This window comes from Aquarana catesbeiana, linkage group LG10 (assembly GCF_042186555.1).
Source record: "Aquarana catesbeiana isolate 2022-GZ linkage group LG10, ASM4218655v1, whole genome shotgun sequence".
NCBI classification, from domain to species: Eukaryota; Metazoa; Chordata; class Amphibia; order Anura; family Ranidae; genus Aquarana; species Aquarana catesbeiana.
Window position 1 is genome coordinate 39,461,852 of NC_133333.1, and position 17,373 is coordinate 39,479,224.

Here is a 17,373-nt window from a genome sequence, read left to right on the forward strand (position 1 = left end):
GAGATTTAATTTCCAAATTAGGAAAGGCTTCTTCACAGTAAGAGCTGTGAAAATGTGGAATAGACTCCCTCAAGAGCTGATTCTGGCCAACTCAGTGGATTGTTTTAAAAAAGGCTATAGGATTGTGTGTGTGTGTGTGTGTGTGTGTGTGTGTGTGTATATATATATATATATATATAGATATAGCTATAGATATATATCTAGATAGATAGAGATATTTATATATATATAGATCTATAATTTTTTATAGATCTTTTTTTAAATTTTAAATTATATATATATATATATATATATATATATATATATATATATACCTATAATTTTTTTTTCTCTTCTATTGGTTGAACTGGATGGACTTTTTTCAACCAGATTAACGATGTAACTACTCTCTGCTGGGTGCCATGCTGCAGCCACCTTCTTTGGTTGGTGCGAGATGGTATGCATGCACAGGAGTTCTGTCATCCTGGTACACGCGATCTGTGCTGGAATGTAAACTGAGCTGTGCATGCGCAGCTCGGTGTATATTCTAAGGAAGACTGCAAGTAGTCAGGTAGGTTTATTTTTTTGCAGAAGAGACATTACACATGGAAGGTGGGTTTTGATGGCCCAGAGCTCTTTCTGTATTATTAAGCTTTCTGGGGCGTTAGCTGTAAAGACTTGTGGTCAATTCTGGGTTACTCTACTGTAATCACCTCTTCCAGTGGTTTAGCATCACTGGCAATTAATTCTTGGTTTCTCCTGTCTTTTACATAGTATTCAATGGATTGGAAGGGCACAGTCCCAGAGAGCCGTTTAGATCCCTCACCTGCTGCACCAGCTCCTCCACCACCATCTTCGCCTGTTCCACCACCTGCGTCCAGCAGTATCGGTGGCTCTCCAGGAGAGGCTGGTAGGTCAGCGGGAGGACCAATTCCTGAAGCTTCTGACAGAAAGGACGGACCAGTGAAAAAACCCAAACTGCGGCCTCCACCCTTGAAGAAGACCTTTGATTCTGTTGACAAGTGAGTCCTTTCTGGCTCTTGGTGTGTTTTAGGCCCCTTCACCATCCGTTTTAAATCCTTCCCTAGAAGGCTGTTTTTGTGCACTTTGCTGCCTTTCGTCTACCACAACTTGTCCAGGGGTCTGATTTTCATTTATATATCAAAAAAGTCGCGCTAAAAATTAGAGGTAAAAAACTTCATAAAGATATGAAGGTGAATAGTGATCATTAGGTAGATGAGTTTCATAAGAGTGCTGAGCAATGTAAATACACGCTTTAAAAATAAATGCTGTTGGTTAAATAGGACACAGAAATCATTGACTATGTCCGTATGAAAGGATCAATATTGCATGACCCAATCGGTGACAAGTGAATATCTCAAATAACTGTAGGGATAATAATGTGACAAATCTGTGACTAAAAAACTGAACCGTGATGAATGAAGAAAAAAAATAAAATATAAATGAATAAAAAAATAAAAATACAATAAACCCAAAATAAGTCCGTGACTCAACAAAAACAATAATAATGGAAGTCCATCCGTGCTAGATTGATATGCAAAGAAAATAACTTGTCTCCCAGTGCTCTGTGAAATAATGTAACAAAATCTTGCTGTGGTAAAAATTAGAGTGCACCTCTTGGAAAAATTGCTGCCTCTTACCAGACAAAAATGGTCTCTTAATTACAGGAGACCCAGGGAGCGGATGGCCGCAACCCCAGCCAGGGATCTTAAAGGCAGGCACTCAGCATCCAGATTAGGGCTGAAACAACTAATCGATTAATCGACAACTAATCGATTATGAAAATAATCGATTACTATTTTCATAATCGATTAATCGGCCAGTAACATAATGGGGTTAAAAAAAAATTAAATTGAGCCTTTTATAGTACAAAAAGAGCAAATAATCGCTACTGTAAATGTTACTTTCACAGTTCTACAGTAAAAAAATGAACCCCTTACAATAGAGATTATTTGCTTTTTTTGTACTATAAAGGGCTAATTTTAGTTTTTTTTAAACCCCCATTATGTAACTAAACCTCTTAGACGTGGTTCACATCTGTGTGTTTTTTGGTGCTTTTTGCAGAAACGCACTGCAGTTCATTTACATGGTTTCCTATGGGACACGTTCACATCTATGCTTTTTTTCAGCTGCTGCGTATTTGGAAAGGTTCAGGGACTTTTTTTTTATGTAAAACGGTGCTTTTTTGGTTCAATACACTTCAATGGAAAAGCTGCAGAAAAGCATGTAATGCGTTTTTGTAGCAATTTGTGTTTTTTAATCTGCCCAACAACAAATTGGGCCAAAAAATGCAAAAAAAAATGCAAATTGCAGCAAAATCACGTGCGCAAAAATCAAAACGCACAGCAAAAAGCATTGCAGAAACATATCAAAAGCAAACTGCATAGGTGTGCACCGAGCCTTATGCTGGCCACACGGATCAATTTTCAGAAGAGAATATTCAGACAAAAAATCTTTGTACATTCGCTGAATGAAAGAATGTTTGAAATTTTCACTTGTTTTTAACATTCTGTTTTTAAAATGAACGAAAACCACATACACCGTCTGAAAATTCCTTTGACCAAGAAGTTTTCTATTTACAAATTGTCACCATGGTTGAAAATGAACGTCAATTTGACCCCACTAACAATTAAAAAATTGAACAAATGTTCTTAAAATGCCATTTTTTTTGAAGGAAGACATTGTTTGTTTTTTAAATAAAAAAAAATTGATCTCTGAGTCTGATGATATTTACCAGATTCACCCTTTTTTAATAGTATCCTCTAATAGTATATACAGTATATCTCTCCTCTAATAGTATATACAGTATATCTCATCTAATTGTATATACAGTATATCTCTTCTGTCTGTTATTCTCAGAGTGGATTAGATATGTTGCTCCCTAACCATATAGTTATTTATATTTACCACTGCATAGAGATATTTAAGAATAAATTGCCTTTTTTTAAAACTTTACATATTAACTAAATTATACACAACACTTTTTTTTTTTTAAGCTTATCAACCGATTAATCGATTAATCGAAACAATAATCGGCCAACTAATCGATTATGAAAATAATCGTTAGTTGCAGCCCTAATCCAGATCCAGGGACTCTCTCCCACCAGCCTCCGCAAACAAGGAAATGTCACCATGCAAAAAACAGAAGTGCTCCACATAGCATAAAACCAGCGTTTTATTGAATATAAAAATTAAAGGTTGCACTTACAGAAGTAAAGAAGTAAAACACGTAAGAAAAAGCCGGCCGGCTTCAAAGTAACCCGTGTCCTCCGGGTATATGGATCGCGGTGTCGTCGGGACGTAGCTCCCCCTCCCTACGCCGCCCCGCCACAACAGGACGTGGTCACGTCCTGTTGTGGCGGGGCGGCGTAGGGAGGGGGAGCTACGTCCCGACGACACCGCGATCCATATACCCGGAGGACACGGGTTACTTTGAAGCCGGCCGGCTTTTTCTTACGTGTTTTACTTCTTTACTTCTGTAAGTGCAACCTTTAATTTTTATATTCAATAAAACGCTGGTTTTATGCTATGTGGAGCACTTCTGTTTTTTGCATGGTGACATTTCCTTGTTTGCGGAGGCTGGTGGGAGAGAGTCCCTGGATCTGGATGCTGAGTGCCTGCCTTTAAGATCCCTGGCTGGGGTTGCGGCCATCCGCTCCCTGGGTCTCCTGTAATTAAGAGACCATTTTTGTCTGGTAAGAGGCAGCAATTTTTCCAAGAGGTGCACTCTAATTTTTACCACAGCAAGATTTTGTTACATTATTTCACAGAGCACTGGGAGACAAGTTATTTTCTTTGCATATCAATCTAGCACGGATGGACTTCCATTATTATTGTTTTTGTTGAGTCACGGACTTATTTTGGGTTTATTGTATTTTTATTTTTTTATTCATTTATATTTTATTTTTTTTCTTCATTCATCACGGTTCAGTTTTTTAGTCACAGATTTGTCACATTATTATCCCTACAGTTATTTGAGATATTCACTTGTCACCGATTGGGTCATGCAATATTGATCCTTTCGTACGGACATAGTCAATGATTTCTGTGTCCTATTTAACCAACAGCATTTATTTTTAAAGCGTGTATTTACATTGCTCAGCACTCTTATGAAACTCATCTACCTAATGATCACTATTCACCTTCATATCTTTATGAAGTTTTTTACCTCTAATTTTTAGCGCGACTTTTTTGATATATATATGATTTATGGTTTACTACTTTTTAGTCGCTGCTTATATATATTAGTGTAAGCGCAATTTTTGTTTTTACCTGTCTGATTTTCATTGCCAATGTTGCCCAGTATCTCAAATGTGCGGCCATCTTTTCCTCACATTGCTTATGCCTATGAATGAGCACACTCTTGTTCTAAGCTACTGACATCTCTTGTTGTTCTACCAGCAGGGTCTTGTCTGAGGTAGACTTTGAGGAACGATTTGCAGAGCTCCCGGAGTTCAAGCCGGAAGAGGTGCTGCCCTCACCCACCCTTCAGTCTCTTGCCACCTCTCCTCGGGCTATCCTGGGCTCCTACCGTAAGAAGCGCAAGAATTCTACAGGTATGTGCTAGAGCTGCACGATTCTGGCTAAAATGAGCGTCACAATTTTTTTGCTTAGAATAAAGATCACGATTCTCTCGGCGTAACATCATCTTTCAGATTACACAAAAAAAAAAAAATCGGGCTAACGTTATTTACTGTTTTTATTTTTTTTAAATTAATAGAGGTGTATTTTTTCCCAAAAAATTGTGTTTGAAAGACCGCTGCACAAATACAGTGTGAGATAAAATATTGCAACAACCATTATTTTATTCTCTAGGGTCTCTGCTTAATAAATATATATATATATATATATATATATATATTTAAAATAAAATTCTATATAATGTTAAAATACAGTAAGAAACAAGTGTCAGGTTTAGACTTTAAGTGGCTAAACTTCCCTCATGTCAGACCAAAGTTCTTTCCTTTGATCTAAGAACGAAAAGTTACAATGATTATAGTTCTCTACCAGCTCAGTCAGTGTTGTAAAAAACCTTTTTTTTTTTTTTTTTTTTTGTTTTTATTATTATTTTTTTTCTTTTGACAGCTGAGTGAGCAGAGAACTCTCTACACTTGTTATATGAATGAATAAAGATTGTGAGGGGGGTTGAATCGAGATCATGATTTTTTTTTAATGATTAATCGTGCAGCTCTAGTATGTGCCTACGCTTAAAGTGATTCTAGCATGGGTACGTAAAGAGTTGTAACGGCAGAAGGCTTTTTATCTTAATGCATTAAGATAAAAAACCTTTTCTGTGTAGCAGCCACCCCAGCAACCCCCAATTACTTACCTGAGCCCCATCTCTGTCCAGCGTTGTCCACGAATGTCTAAGCAGTCCGGGACATTCTACCCGATTGGCTGAAAGACAGCAGTGGCACCATTGGCTCCTGCGGCTGTCAATCAAAGTCAGTCAGCCAATCAGGGGAGAGAGGGGGCCGTGCTGGATCAGGGGTTCCATGTCTGAATGGACACACGGAGCTGTGACTCGGCTCCAGTGCCCCCATAGGAAGCTGCTGACTGGGGGGACCAGGAGCAGCAGGGACCCGAGAAGAGGAGGCTTGGGGCTGCTCTGTGCAAAACCAACTACACAGAGAAGGTAAGTATAACATGTTTGTTTTTTTTTTAAATAAGACTTTACGATCACTTCAACCTGTGGCCCTCCAGCTGTTGCAGAACTACAAGTCCCATGAGGCATCATTGCAAGGCTGACAGTTACAAGCATGACTTCCAAAGGCAGAGGCATGATGGGACTTGCAGTTCTACAGCAGCTGGACCACAGGGCCACAGGTTGAGCAACCATGGATAATAGCGCTTACTTGCTTTTTCTGAGGTGGTCTCTACTACCTATTTTGGAGTTTTCCCTGCAATCTCTGTTGACTTAAATGTGATGTTTTCCAGTTGACTAAATATGTCTGGAAAACGTTTAGTAAGATAAAAGTATAATGACCCACAACTAGGGTTGCATTGATACTGAATATTTGCACATGTAACCATGCAAATGCTCTAATACCTGAAACCTATACCTTTTTGCAGTGCGATTTGAGCCCATACAAAATGAATGGGCTCAAATCACACTGGAAAGAATCGCATACAGTTTCCCCCACCGCTCCTGTGTGAACCCAGGCTTGTCATAGTGCCTTCAGCCTTAGCTCACACAGGAATGGTGCAGGAAACCGCATGCGATTTGGACAGTAATTGCACCGCATTCCTGTTCGAATTGTTTGCGATTCTTTGAAATCATTTTGTATGGGCTCAAATTGCACCGCAGTGGTATCGGTACTCATACTCGCTGGCAAAAAAAAAAAAACGGTAGCGGTGCAACCCTACCCACAACCACTCTGCTTCTAAGCAGCAAAGAGAGCCGGCACGAAGAAATATAGCTGTGCCTGTGTAGATTTATATTTAGGACTTATAAGATTTTATATATTTTATATTATCATTGTGCAGTGATTGGTTTAGTATGCACTAATAAGAAATGACATGAAGTCACGCATTGTTTTGTTTCCTACCTGCCAGACTTGGACTCTTCTACAGAGGATCCCATATCTCCGAAGAGGAAAATGAGGAGGCGTTCTAGCTGCAGCTCTGAGCCGAACACCCCAAAGAGCGCCAAGTGTGAAGGAGACATCTTCACGTTTGATCGCACAGGTATGATCGATTCTGCTCCTCCCTTTTCTTCCTCAGTCTGGCTACTACCTTAGGCGGCTGTTCTTCCCCGTTCTCTATTCTAGCTTCACAGATTGTAATCTGGTTTCCCCTCACAGGCAGCGAGGCAGAAGATATGCTGGCAGAGCTGGAGTATGATAAGGTCCCATACTCCTCCCTACGTCGGACTTTGGATCAGCGGCGGGCTTTGGTCATGCAGCTTTTCCAGGAGCATGGCTTCTTCCCATCTTGTAAGTGCGCAAAAACAGGAGAGCAGTGTATCTACATGGAGCAGTGGTTTTATGTTACTAGTTTTGTTACAAGTCCCTTCTATCCTGTTCTGCTGTAAAATTTGGGATTTCCGTACTTGCAGTAAATTTTCTTACAATGAAAAAGGCGGGGGGGGGGGGGATGCAGCCACCACCTCCTAAGGATTATTAGGTTCAGTTTATGACATTTTTGTTCTTGGGTTTAGATATACTTTAATGATATCATAACCATCATATTTTAAAAGACTGTTACATTTTGTTTGAAATAGTAATGCTCATTTAATAGAACAAAAGCTATCTATTTTGTGTAGATTAGTGATCTAAAACGGGGGTCCCCAACCCCCGGGCCGCGGACCGGTATCGGTCCATGGCCTGTTGATGGCCGCATAGCGGGAGGTGAGTGGCGACCACGGTCCCAACAGGACTATCGCAGACTGCAGATTTCACTCGCCCTCTGCTGTGTGGCTGTGTTCACTGAGCCCGTGTGTCTTCTAAGTCTCCTTCCCCGCTGCTAATCTCATCCTGTCCGCACGGCAGGGGGTGGGAGGAGCTGGAGTTTTTCATATTAACAAGCGTGTAATCACCCACTTGTTGACATAAGTTGGGCAGCTCCCGCCCTCCGTCCAGATCTGCAGCTCCTCCTTCCCTGCTGACAGGTTGACATCGGCAGAGGCGGGAGACCCGGAAGAAGACACGTGGCTGAAAACTGCCTCTATCCTGCCACAGACAGTTAGGACTGTGCAGGGGAGGCAGAGACTGAAATGGGGCAGTGAGAGAAGAAAGGGGGGGGGAGGGGGGCATGACTGCGAGGGTCACTGTTACAGGGGGGCCGTGATTGCAAGGGACACTGTGATATAAAGAGGACTGCACTGTAAAGAGACACTGCAATCATTACAGTGCACAGTCCTCTTTATATCACAGTATCCCCTTTTACATTGCAGTGCCCCTTTACAGTGCAGTCCCCTTTATATCACAGTGTCCCTTCCGTTAGATTAATGCCCTGGGCACTGTAATGTAAAATGGGGCTGTGATGTAAAGGGGGGACAAGGACAGACTCAGTGAATATCCAGGCTACCTCCTGGTCCATGTTACCAAAAGTTTGGGGACCGCTGATCTAAAATACCAGTTAAATCCATTTAGGCACCAGGTTGTAACACCATTTTTTTAAATGCCCGTGGGGGGGGGGGGGGGGGGGTGAGAAGCACTGTACATGCAGTAATATGCTTTGACTGGCATTGTGTCCCATTCCTTTAACCACTTACGATTTGCCCCCTTAATGACCAGGCCATTTTTTGCGATACAGCACTGCGTTGCTTTAACTGACAATTGCGCGGTCGTGCGACACTGTACTCTAAAAAAAATTGACGTCCTTTTTTTACCACAAATATTTGGTGGTATTTGATCACCTCTGCAGTTTTTAGTTTTGGAAGTTTTTTTTCCTTCCCCTGGATCAACTGTGGGTATAGGATTGGGTATATGGGATTGTATAATATTTTTTGTTTTATTTTTTATTTTTTTATGGTTGAACTGGATGGACTTGGACTTGGACTAGTGTCTTTTTTCAACCTGACTATGTAAGTTGATCAAGAAAATTGTATAATGTATGGTCAGCCTAACTCTTCTTTTGTTTTTTCTTCTTAGCCCAGGCCACTGCCGCCTTCCAATCCCGCTACTCTGACATCTTCCCCACAAAGGTGTGTCTCCAATTGAAGATCCGCGAGGTGAGACAGAAGATCATGCAGACCGCCACACCAACAGAACTTCACTCTTTTACAGAGCACGCTTCCTCCAGCACCTCTGAAACCTCAGCACCTTCTGAAATGCAGCCCCCACAGGATCCCACGCTGCGGCCCAGCGAGCCCCCCGATGCTTCTTGGGAGGCAGGCCAGGAACCTCCTGACTCCTCCAACACTAGATGAGTGGATAAGGACGGGGGCCCTTTTCTGCATAGGCACCCAGTGAACTCCAGAGGGCCGAGGGACAACCTCAAGCAAAAGGAATACCCAGGGCCAACCAAATGGATAACCTGCTCCCCCTACCCGCAACCAGACTTTGCCCCACTTGCACAGACAATCCACCCATTCCTTGGCAGAATGTGCACTCTGGATGGGCAGCGCCACCCTCCTGCGGGCAGAGATAGCCAGATGTTGGCAGTGTGATAATAATCCACACTGGATTAAACACTGCAGTTCTGGGTCTGGCTGCAAGTAGAGATGGCTAATCACATTTTTTTTTTTTTTTTTTTTAAACATGGAGGGCCTGCTCGGGGGGTCCGGCGGCCTGGCCTTCTACCGGGTGTTCCTACATAGTATAGAATGCTATAAAAAAAAAAAAAGACATGTCTTTGGCATGGTGATGGACAAAGCATAGTGATGTAGCAGGGAATGCCGTGACGGTGGATTGTATGGACCCCAGCAGCAGGGTTGCGACAAAGCAGTTGTAGTGGATTATTAATCGGTTTCCTTGAAAAGCGTGCGACACCCAAGGACACAAGTGCCGTGATGGGCGGACGGGTGATTTTTAGTGGGGAGGGGGGAAATATCAAATAAAAAAAATATTTTCTTATGACACTTTAGTTCAACCAGAAGCAGCTGCACTATGGGGAGCTGTATAAATATATATAATTCTATACATATATATATATATATATATGTAGACTTTTTTTTTTTTTGTAAGCCAGATGGTCGTTGTTGAAATTCCTTCTATAAGAATGTTGATGACGCAGCACATCACATATCGCACAGACATGTATGTATACATATATATACACTGTGTGTATGTCTGTATGATACAAGTGTGTGCACTTACCTGTATGTGTGATGCTGATGAGTGGGCGGGGCTTGTTTTTCAAGTACAGACTGCATATGTTTCTAACGCAGACAAAATTGCTTCTTTCCCATTGGTTGGCATTTAACACTGAAGACAACCTTGTCATGAAGCAACCTACCTGTGTGGGAAGCCTGACGTTTTTTCCATGCTTGTTGCGGCTACTGGAGTAGATCGAGCCCCTAAGGTAGCATGCAGAATAGAATCTTCCATCAGTGGCTTCTCACTTAAACCTTTCATAAGATGCCTTTTTGGTGCTCCTCTCTGTAAAAGTGCATTGAACCGTATTCTTTAAAGGAGATGGGGATCTTGTTAGTGATGACGAGGGTGGAATCACCTCAAGTCTGTTTTCTGTCACAGCCAGCATGAGAGAACCTAAAGAGACCCTGTCACCAATTTATTTCAACAATCTTCCCATAGGATTTTTTTATTCATGATATGTTTTATGCATTTTAGAACTGTAAAGGCCTCCCTTGTGTAGATATGTAGAAGCCCCAAGACTGCTGCTGGGCGTTGCCATCTTGGAAGTGATGTCAGGAGACTCGGATGTCACCTACATTAAGTGACACATTTTATGGCAGGGGTGTCAAACTTGATTTCATCTCGGGCCACATTAGCATTATGGTTGCCCTCAAAGGGCCAGTTGTATCTGTAAAGCCAAAGTTCAATAAAAAAGGGCCGACATTCGGCCCGTGTGTATACCAGCTGGTTCGATGGAGGCTTCTGTTGGACGAGCATGCTAGAAAAACCAGCAGCCAACCGGCTCCAGATCAGCACTCTCAGCCAATGGCGGAGAGCCCTGATCAGAGTGTTCTGGCAGGGGGGCCATTCCCCTGTCAGAACACAACAGCTCAGCGGGGGGGAGATCGCTGTACTAATGTCAGATAGTTAGTACCGTGGCTGAGGTTTTTTTTTTTTTTTTTTTTTTTTTCGTTCAACTTGCTGGGTTGAACAGAAAAATTCTTAGTGTGTACCAGGTTTAAGACTAGATGTCAAGAGCCCCCCTCCCCTTCCTTTACATCACAGTGCATCCCCCTTACCTCGTGCTGCTTCTGGGAAGAAGATGGGGGCGGAGATTGGAAGAAGAAAGTGAAGGGTTTGGAGGAGGGCTAGAGTGAGCTGCAGGATCTGGTGGAGGAGTTCTGTCCTCCTCTACTACGACAAGGTGGTGGCGGTGACAAGGGGGGGTCCGCAGCTGCAGGAGAGGTGCGAGGCACACATTAACAGGCCTTGTGTTTGACTCATGTGCTTTATGGCATGGGTGGTCAACCTGTGGCCCTCCAGCTGTCGCGAAACTACAAGTTCCGTCATGCTTGTACTTGTCAGCCTTGCAGTGCGTCATGGGACTTGCAGTTCCGCAACAGCTGGAGGGACACAGCTTGAGCACCGATGCTTTATGGCAAGAGTGTCAAACTAGCGGCCTCCCGATTGTTGCAGAACTACAAGTCCCATCGTGCCTGTGGGAGTCATGCTTGTAACTGTCGGCCTTGCAATGCCTCTTGGGATTTGTAGTTCCACAACAGCTGGAGGGCCACAGCTTGAGCACCGATGCTTTATGGCAAGAGTGTCACACTAGCGGCCCTCCAATTGTTGCAGAACTACAAGTCCCATCGTGCCTGTGGGAGTCATGCTTGTAACTGTAGGTCTTGCAATGCCTCTTGGGATTTGTAGTTCTACAACAGCTGGAGGGCCACCAGTTTGACACCTGTGCTTTATGATATTTCTCTTTGTTCCTCCTCCAGTTGCTACATAGAAGGGTATCTAGAGAGGGTATCTAGAGAGATGGGCCAGCACAGACAGTTACATAGGTTGAAAAAAGACACAAGTCCATCTAGTTCAACCATAAAAAAAATAAAAAATATCATACAATCCCATGAGTAATTAGACAGTAATTAGACATTACCAGACAAGAAGCCTGTGCCATGCAAGGAAGGAGTTGTGGCAAGATATTGACACTTTCTGGAGTATCAATTCCCTAGCAAATTCAGAGGCCCATTTTAAGCCAAAAAAAAAAATTAATTTAAATCTAATAATTAAATATCAAATTTAATAAAAATAAGTAAAAAAAAATCTAATATTTTAAGTTAAACACTGCAGATGAGCTTTAAAAATATTTAATTTTTTAAGTTGGTGACAGGGTCTCTTTCCAAAAGGATTTGCTGGTTATGGGCAATACTTGGACAGCTCTTCTCTTAATAACCAAGCTAGAAAAGGCTCTGCGTTGGGTCTTTACAGGGGGAACGGTATACAGAGGCAAAGCCCTGCTGTTTATAGAGTTCTTGTCAGTATACAGAATTAACTCTGCTGTATATAATGGTGTATACACTGTCAGTATACATAGATGCACATGTAGGCTGAGAAGGTATTTGCTCCTCTTTTGCACAGTTCCTGCTACAGTCACAGAGGGATCTATCGGTGCTCTCATTATAGCCAAGGGAAGCCAGCCTCCTAGGTGGGCACACCATACATACAAACTGCTATAAAGAAGTGTGATCACACCTATGTAGAAACGTTACAGACCCGTTGGCGCATAAGTAAATAATGAGCTGCACTTTGATATGTCGGGAATGGCAATGACTGTGAAAAAAAAAAAATAGAGACATACAGCTATATATGCACAGGGTGCTTGTGCTCAGGATCCAGGGCATGTGGGATTGGCCCCTTCCTATCATGTGACTTACCCTGCACTAGGGAGGGGACTGTGCCTGCTAAATCACATTGCTTTGAGTTTTTCGATGCTGTATTTGCGTGGGTGACCCATCCGCCCCTCTATACAAACATGCTGCATTATATAGTGCTATTAAGCTTTCCTCTTCTTATGGTGCTGCAGCACACAGACTTTGTTTGGGCCTCGAGGGGAGCAGCCATTTTTTTTTTTTTTTTTTAGTCCCTGTAACAGGGGCATGGGGCCCTATGTGGTGGCAGCGGGAGGTTATTCCATCACGACGTGCAATCCAAAGGCAATACAGACGAGGATGATCACAGGACAGAGGCTGATGCTCGCTATTTCCTTTTACGCCGGTGGCTTGCTTGTTTTTAAAGATGAACTGCTTAGCAGTGGCACAGCACCCTGTATCTGCCAGGAAGACTGAACAGTAACAAACAAACCGAAGGGGGTGCCAGCATACAATGCCCACTCCCCTGCCACCAGCGTACCCACAGATCAGATCGTGGAGACATCTTGCGCTTATATTTTCGTTTGTTCAAAGAAAGGACTGATACAGAACAGACATGTTGATCATGTGCAATATTTCTTACTGTATTAAAAATAAAACCTAAAAAAAGAAAACGTGTGTTTTGTGTATGGGAGGGTGTCCATTATGTTCCTGCCTGGGAAATTAAATGCTTTTTTAAGGAAAACTCTGTTCTCTAATAGTATGCATTTTGGATATTTGCTTTTCCATATTTTATTGCTACAGAATATTTCCTATTAAGATTTATAAATGCTCCCTCTAGTGGTCGTCTGTAGATCCGGTTATGGAATTCTTTTTCCTGCTTATAACACTATGGGTAGTGGGCATTCAAATATTTACATTCCTTAAAGGATAAGTTCACTTTAAAAAAAAATAATGATAATAAATGCACATTTTTTGCAGGTAAATAAATGTGCATTTATTATTATTATTTATTTTTTTTGGAGCCTGTAAAGCAGGATCTCAAACTGGTGGCCCTCCACCTTTTGCAGAACTACAAGTCCCATCATGCCTCTGCCTGAGGGAGTCATGCTTGTAACGGTCAGCCTTGCAATACCTCATGAGACTTGTAGTTTTGCAACACCTGGAGGGTCGCCAGTTTGAGATCCCTGCTGTAAAGCATTGCACCAGCGATCGGCAGATCGCTAGTGCCATGCACGTCTCCTTCAGATCTGTCAATGTATCTGTGTGCCCGGACATCATGCACAGGCAAGCAGATACACTGCCAGGAAGAACCAACGAACTACCATCGCATTGTAGTAGTTCATTGAGAGCTACAAACTGACAGCCGCAAAGTATGTCAGGGCTTGTAGTTCATTCACACAGAGCTGATTTCAAAAACTGACAGCAGTACGGGGAGAAGTTCCCTGTACTAGCTGTCACAGGGAGTGTGGCGATCGGGCAGCGGCTGCAGCATTGGGAACATGTTACATGTTCCACCCTCAAAACAGGTGGAATGTGTAACGTTCCCAAAGGTGGACTTTTCCTTTAGACATGTGCAATTCGTTTAGTTCCCAATTTGTTTTTTAACTAATTTTGACAAAGTTGTTAATTAAAAATTTTTCAATTTTCGAATTACGAATTTTCGGAAATTCTAAAATCTGAAAAAAAGAAAGAAAATCAGTAAAACCCAAAATAACTAACTATTAAATGATAGCTATTGGAATTTCTTTTCAAATTTGGCTGTTTGTTAACGTAACGAGTACGAATTTATCCAAAGTTACGAATTATCTGAAATAACGAATGCCACATCTCAAATCAGCACAAGGGACATAACTTGCAGTCTGTACGATATGTCCCTTTTGCTGATGTCTCTTCTTTAACCACTAAGCTACCGCCCACCGTCATATGACGGCGGGACGAGGCAGCTCTTGTTCTGGGCGGACGTCATATGACGTGATCGCCCTCCCGACTACTAGGGGGCGCGCGTGCCCGCTGCGTCGTTCGGGACCCGGTGCGCGTGCCTGGCAGCCGCGATGTCCGCCGGGCACCCACGATTGCCGGGTAACAGAGCAGGACCATGGATCTGCGTATGTAAACACAGATCCACGTCCTGTCAGAGAGGAGAGGAGTACATAGGGACACCGATCGGTCACCTCCCCCAGTCAGTCCCCTCCCCCCACAGAATCACCTCCCTAGGACACACATTAACCCCTCGATCGCCCCCTAGTGTTAACCCCTTCCCTGCCAGTCACATTTACACAGTAATCAATGCATTTTTATAGCACGGATCACTGTATAAATGTGAATGGTCCCAAAAATGTGTCAAAAGTGTCCGATATGTCCGCCGCAATATCGCAGTCACAATAAAAATTGCAGATCGCCGCCATTATTAGTAAAAAATAAAAATGCTATAAATCTATCCCCTATTTTGTAGACGCTATAACTTTTGCGCAAACCAATCAATATACACTTATCGCGATTTTTTTTTTACCAAAAATATGTAAAAGAATACGTATCGGCCTAAACTGAGGAAAACATTTGTTTAAAAAAAAAAAAATGGATATTTATTATAGCAAAAAGTAAAAAAATATTGTGTTTTTTCAAAATTGTCCCTCTTCTTTTGTTTATAGCGCAATAAATAAAAACCACAGATGTGATCAAATACCACCAGAAGAAAGCTCTATTTGTGGGGGAAAAATGATAAAAATTTCATTAGGGTGCAATGTAACATGACCGCGCAATTGTCATTCAATGTGCGCTGAAAACTGAAAAATGGCTTGGGCAGGAAGAGGGTGAAAGTGCCCCGTATTGAGGTGGTTAAGGTGAAATCCTCCTCTGTGCATGCCCAACCCCTGCCGCAGTATACTTCTCATACAACTAAAGAGCTCTCATCAAGAGAGCCTGACTGCCCGTCCAGCTCCGCTATTCATAGAAGCTGTACTACAGGACAAGCAGATGATTCAAAAGGCTACTCCCTCCATTCATAGATCCTGTTTTTTTTTTTTTACTTTAAACAGTATCTTTATTGGAACATAAAATAGCAATTTACAAATAAAATATATGCATAATAAATGTCAAATATGCTTGACAATCTTACCAATGGTTATCTTTAACAGACATCTCGTATAAAGATCCTGTTTAATGCACAGAAGCTAGAGTATGGCTTCTATGACTGTGTTTGCTGGGAGGAAAGGGCAGGCATAGTCGGGCTCTATTGGTGAGAGCCTGTGACAGTCCCTTATTTCTGTTATACCCAGCCACAGTGGGAGATTAAGGGGGTGGGGCATGGACGGAGGATGATATTAACCAATAGGAGAGACCTCACAGGGGCCACATCCTACTAAGTTATGTCCCTTGTGCTGATTTTTTAGGTTTTTTTTGTTTTTGTTTTTTTCCTTTTTTTTACTGCACTGCGGCTTTAAAGCTGAACTTCAGGCATTCTTTTTTTTTTTACTTGCATCGGTCCAGCCGTGTTACATTATTTATATCTGGGGATGCTGAAATTTACTGTAGTAGTCTGTGCGACATACAATTAGCTCTAACCTCTTCTGGGTGCTGCTTGAGCGACTTTCCATCTATATACTAAGCACAGGGAATCACTTGCTCGGCCCTGACAGAGGTACAGACTGAGCGCCCACCTGTGTTCAGTATGCAGGTGGCAGGCTGCTTGAGCAGCACCTGAAAAGAAGCCTGTGCAACATAGTCAGTGCTGGTCACTTCTGTATACTACTCTAGCAGCTTGCCGTCTGCGTACTGAATAAGGGAAAAGCCATCTGTGTATATATATATATATATATATATATATATATATATATATATATATATATATATATATATATATATATATATAATGTATAGGCCCCCTGTGTTCAGTATACAGATGGCAAGGCACTGAAGCTGAACCTGGAAAAGTCCAGTGGTGACTTTGTATCACAGGGTGCTACAGTGAATTTCTGCAGACCTCCACATGTGAGATATTATGAATTAGATGTAACCAAGCTGGACCCAATCATTAATAAACAAAAATAAAACATTCCTGGAGTGCAGCTATAAAGTACTTTCTGTTTTGGAATTTAAGGACAAATGTCTCCGCAGTGTCTGCAGCTACAGAGGTCAGTGCAGGCTTGTTGAGCCCGGGTTCGCACTGTAGCGATGCAGGAACCAGCACGATTCCAGCACCGGTTCCCGCATCGCATCTCTCCCGCAATCAGTTTGCACTGCCATCTGTGAACTGCTGCGGGTGTCAATACAATGTTAATGACACCCCCAGATCGGTTCACAGATCGCAGTGCGAACTGTGGATTCGGACAGGAATCGGATCGCATTCTCACCCATGCGATCCGATTCCAGTGCGGGGGGGGGGGGGGTGGGGGTGGAGTTCCTGCACCTTTTTTGTGCGAATCCAATGCGAGTTCAGCCATACAACTGTATAGCTGAACTCGCACTGCACAGACATCGCATTTGATCTGCACCAGCTGTGCGGGTGTGAATCACATGCAATGTCTGTGTTCGCAATAGTGTGAACCCGGGCCTAAAGTGGTTGTAAAGGCTCAAGGTTCATCTTCATGCATTCTATGCATGAAGGTAAAAAAAAAACATTTTTTGGGCAGCAGCCCCCCCCCCCCTAATACTTACCTGAGCCATCTGATCTAGCAATGTGCATGACCTCTTCGGCTCTCCGGGGACTCCCTCTCCTCATTGGCTCCCGCTGCTGTCAATCACAGCCAGTGATCCAATGATTGTAAAGAGGGAGCTGGGTGGCCACGGCTCTGTGTGTGACTGGACACGCAGAGCAGCGGCTCGGGACTGAGCTTGCTGTGGGGGCACTCGGCAGAAGGGAGAGGCCAGGAGCGCGAGGAGGATTGGGGCTGCTCTGTGCAACACTATTACACAGAGTAGGTAAGTATGGCATGTTTTTTTATTTAAAAAAAAAAAAGCCTTTAATATCACTTTGAGGG

General features: G+C 42.7%; 1 protein-coding gene across 7 annotated transcripts in view; it reads left to right on the forward strand.

Moving 5' to 3' along the window:
• CIC (capicua transcriptional repressor) overlaps positions 1 to 13,068 on the forward strand; it is a 238,344-nt gene extending 225,276 nt beyond the window's left edge. For 6 of the 7 annotated variants that reach the window (XM_073602031.1, XM_073602030.1, XM_073602035.1 and 3 more), the window contains 5 exons: positions 754 to 1,001; positions 4,402 to 4,556; positions 6,556 to 6,687; positions 6,804 to 6,935; positions 8,595 to 13,068. In XM_073602031.1, the coding sequence (XP_073458132.1) occupies positions 754 to 1,001; positions 4,402 to 4,556; positions 6,556 to 6,687; positions 6,804 to 6,935; positions 8,595 to 8,872 (945 nt within the window). In that variant the 3' untranslated portion in view covers positions 8,873 to 13,068. The remainder of the gene's footprint in view (positions 1 to 753; positions 1,002 to 4,401; positions 4,557 to 6,555; positions 6,688 to 6,803; positions 6,936 to 8,594) is intronic. The other variant, XM_073602033.1, reaches the window with a different exon arrangement.
• The last annotated feature ends 4,305 nt before the right edge of the window (positions 13,069 to 17,373 follow it).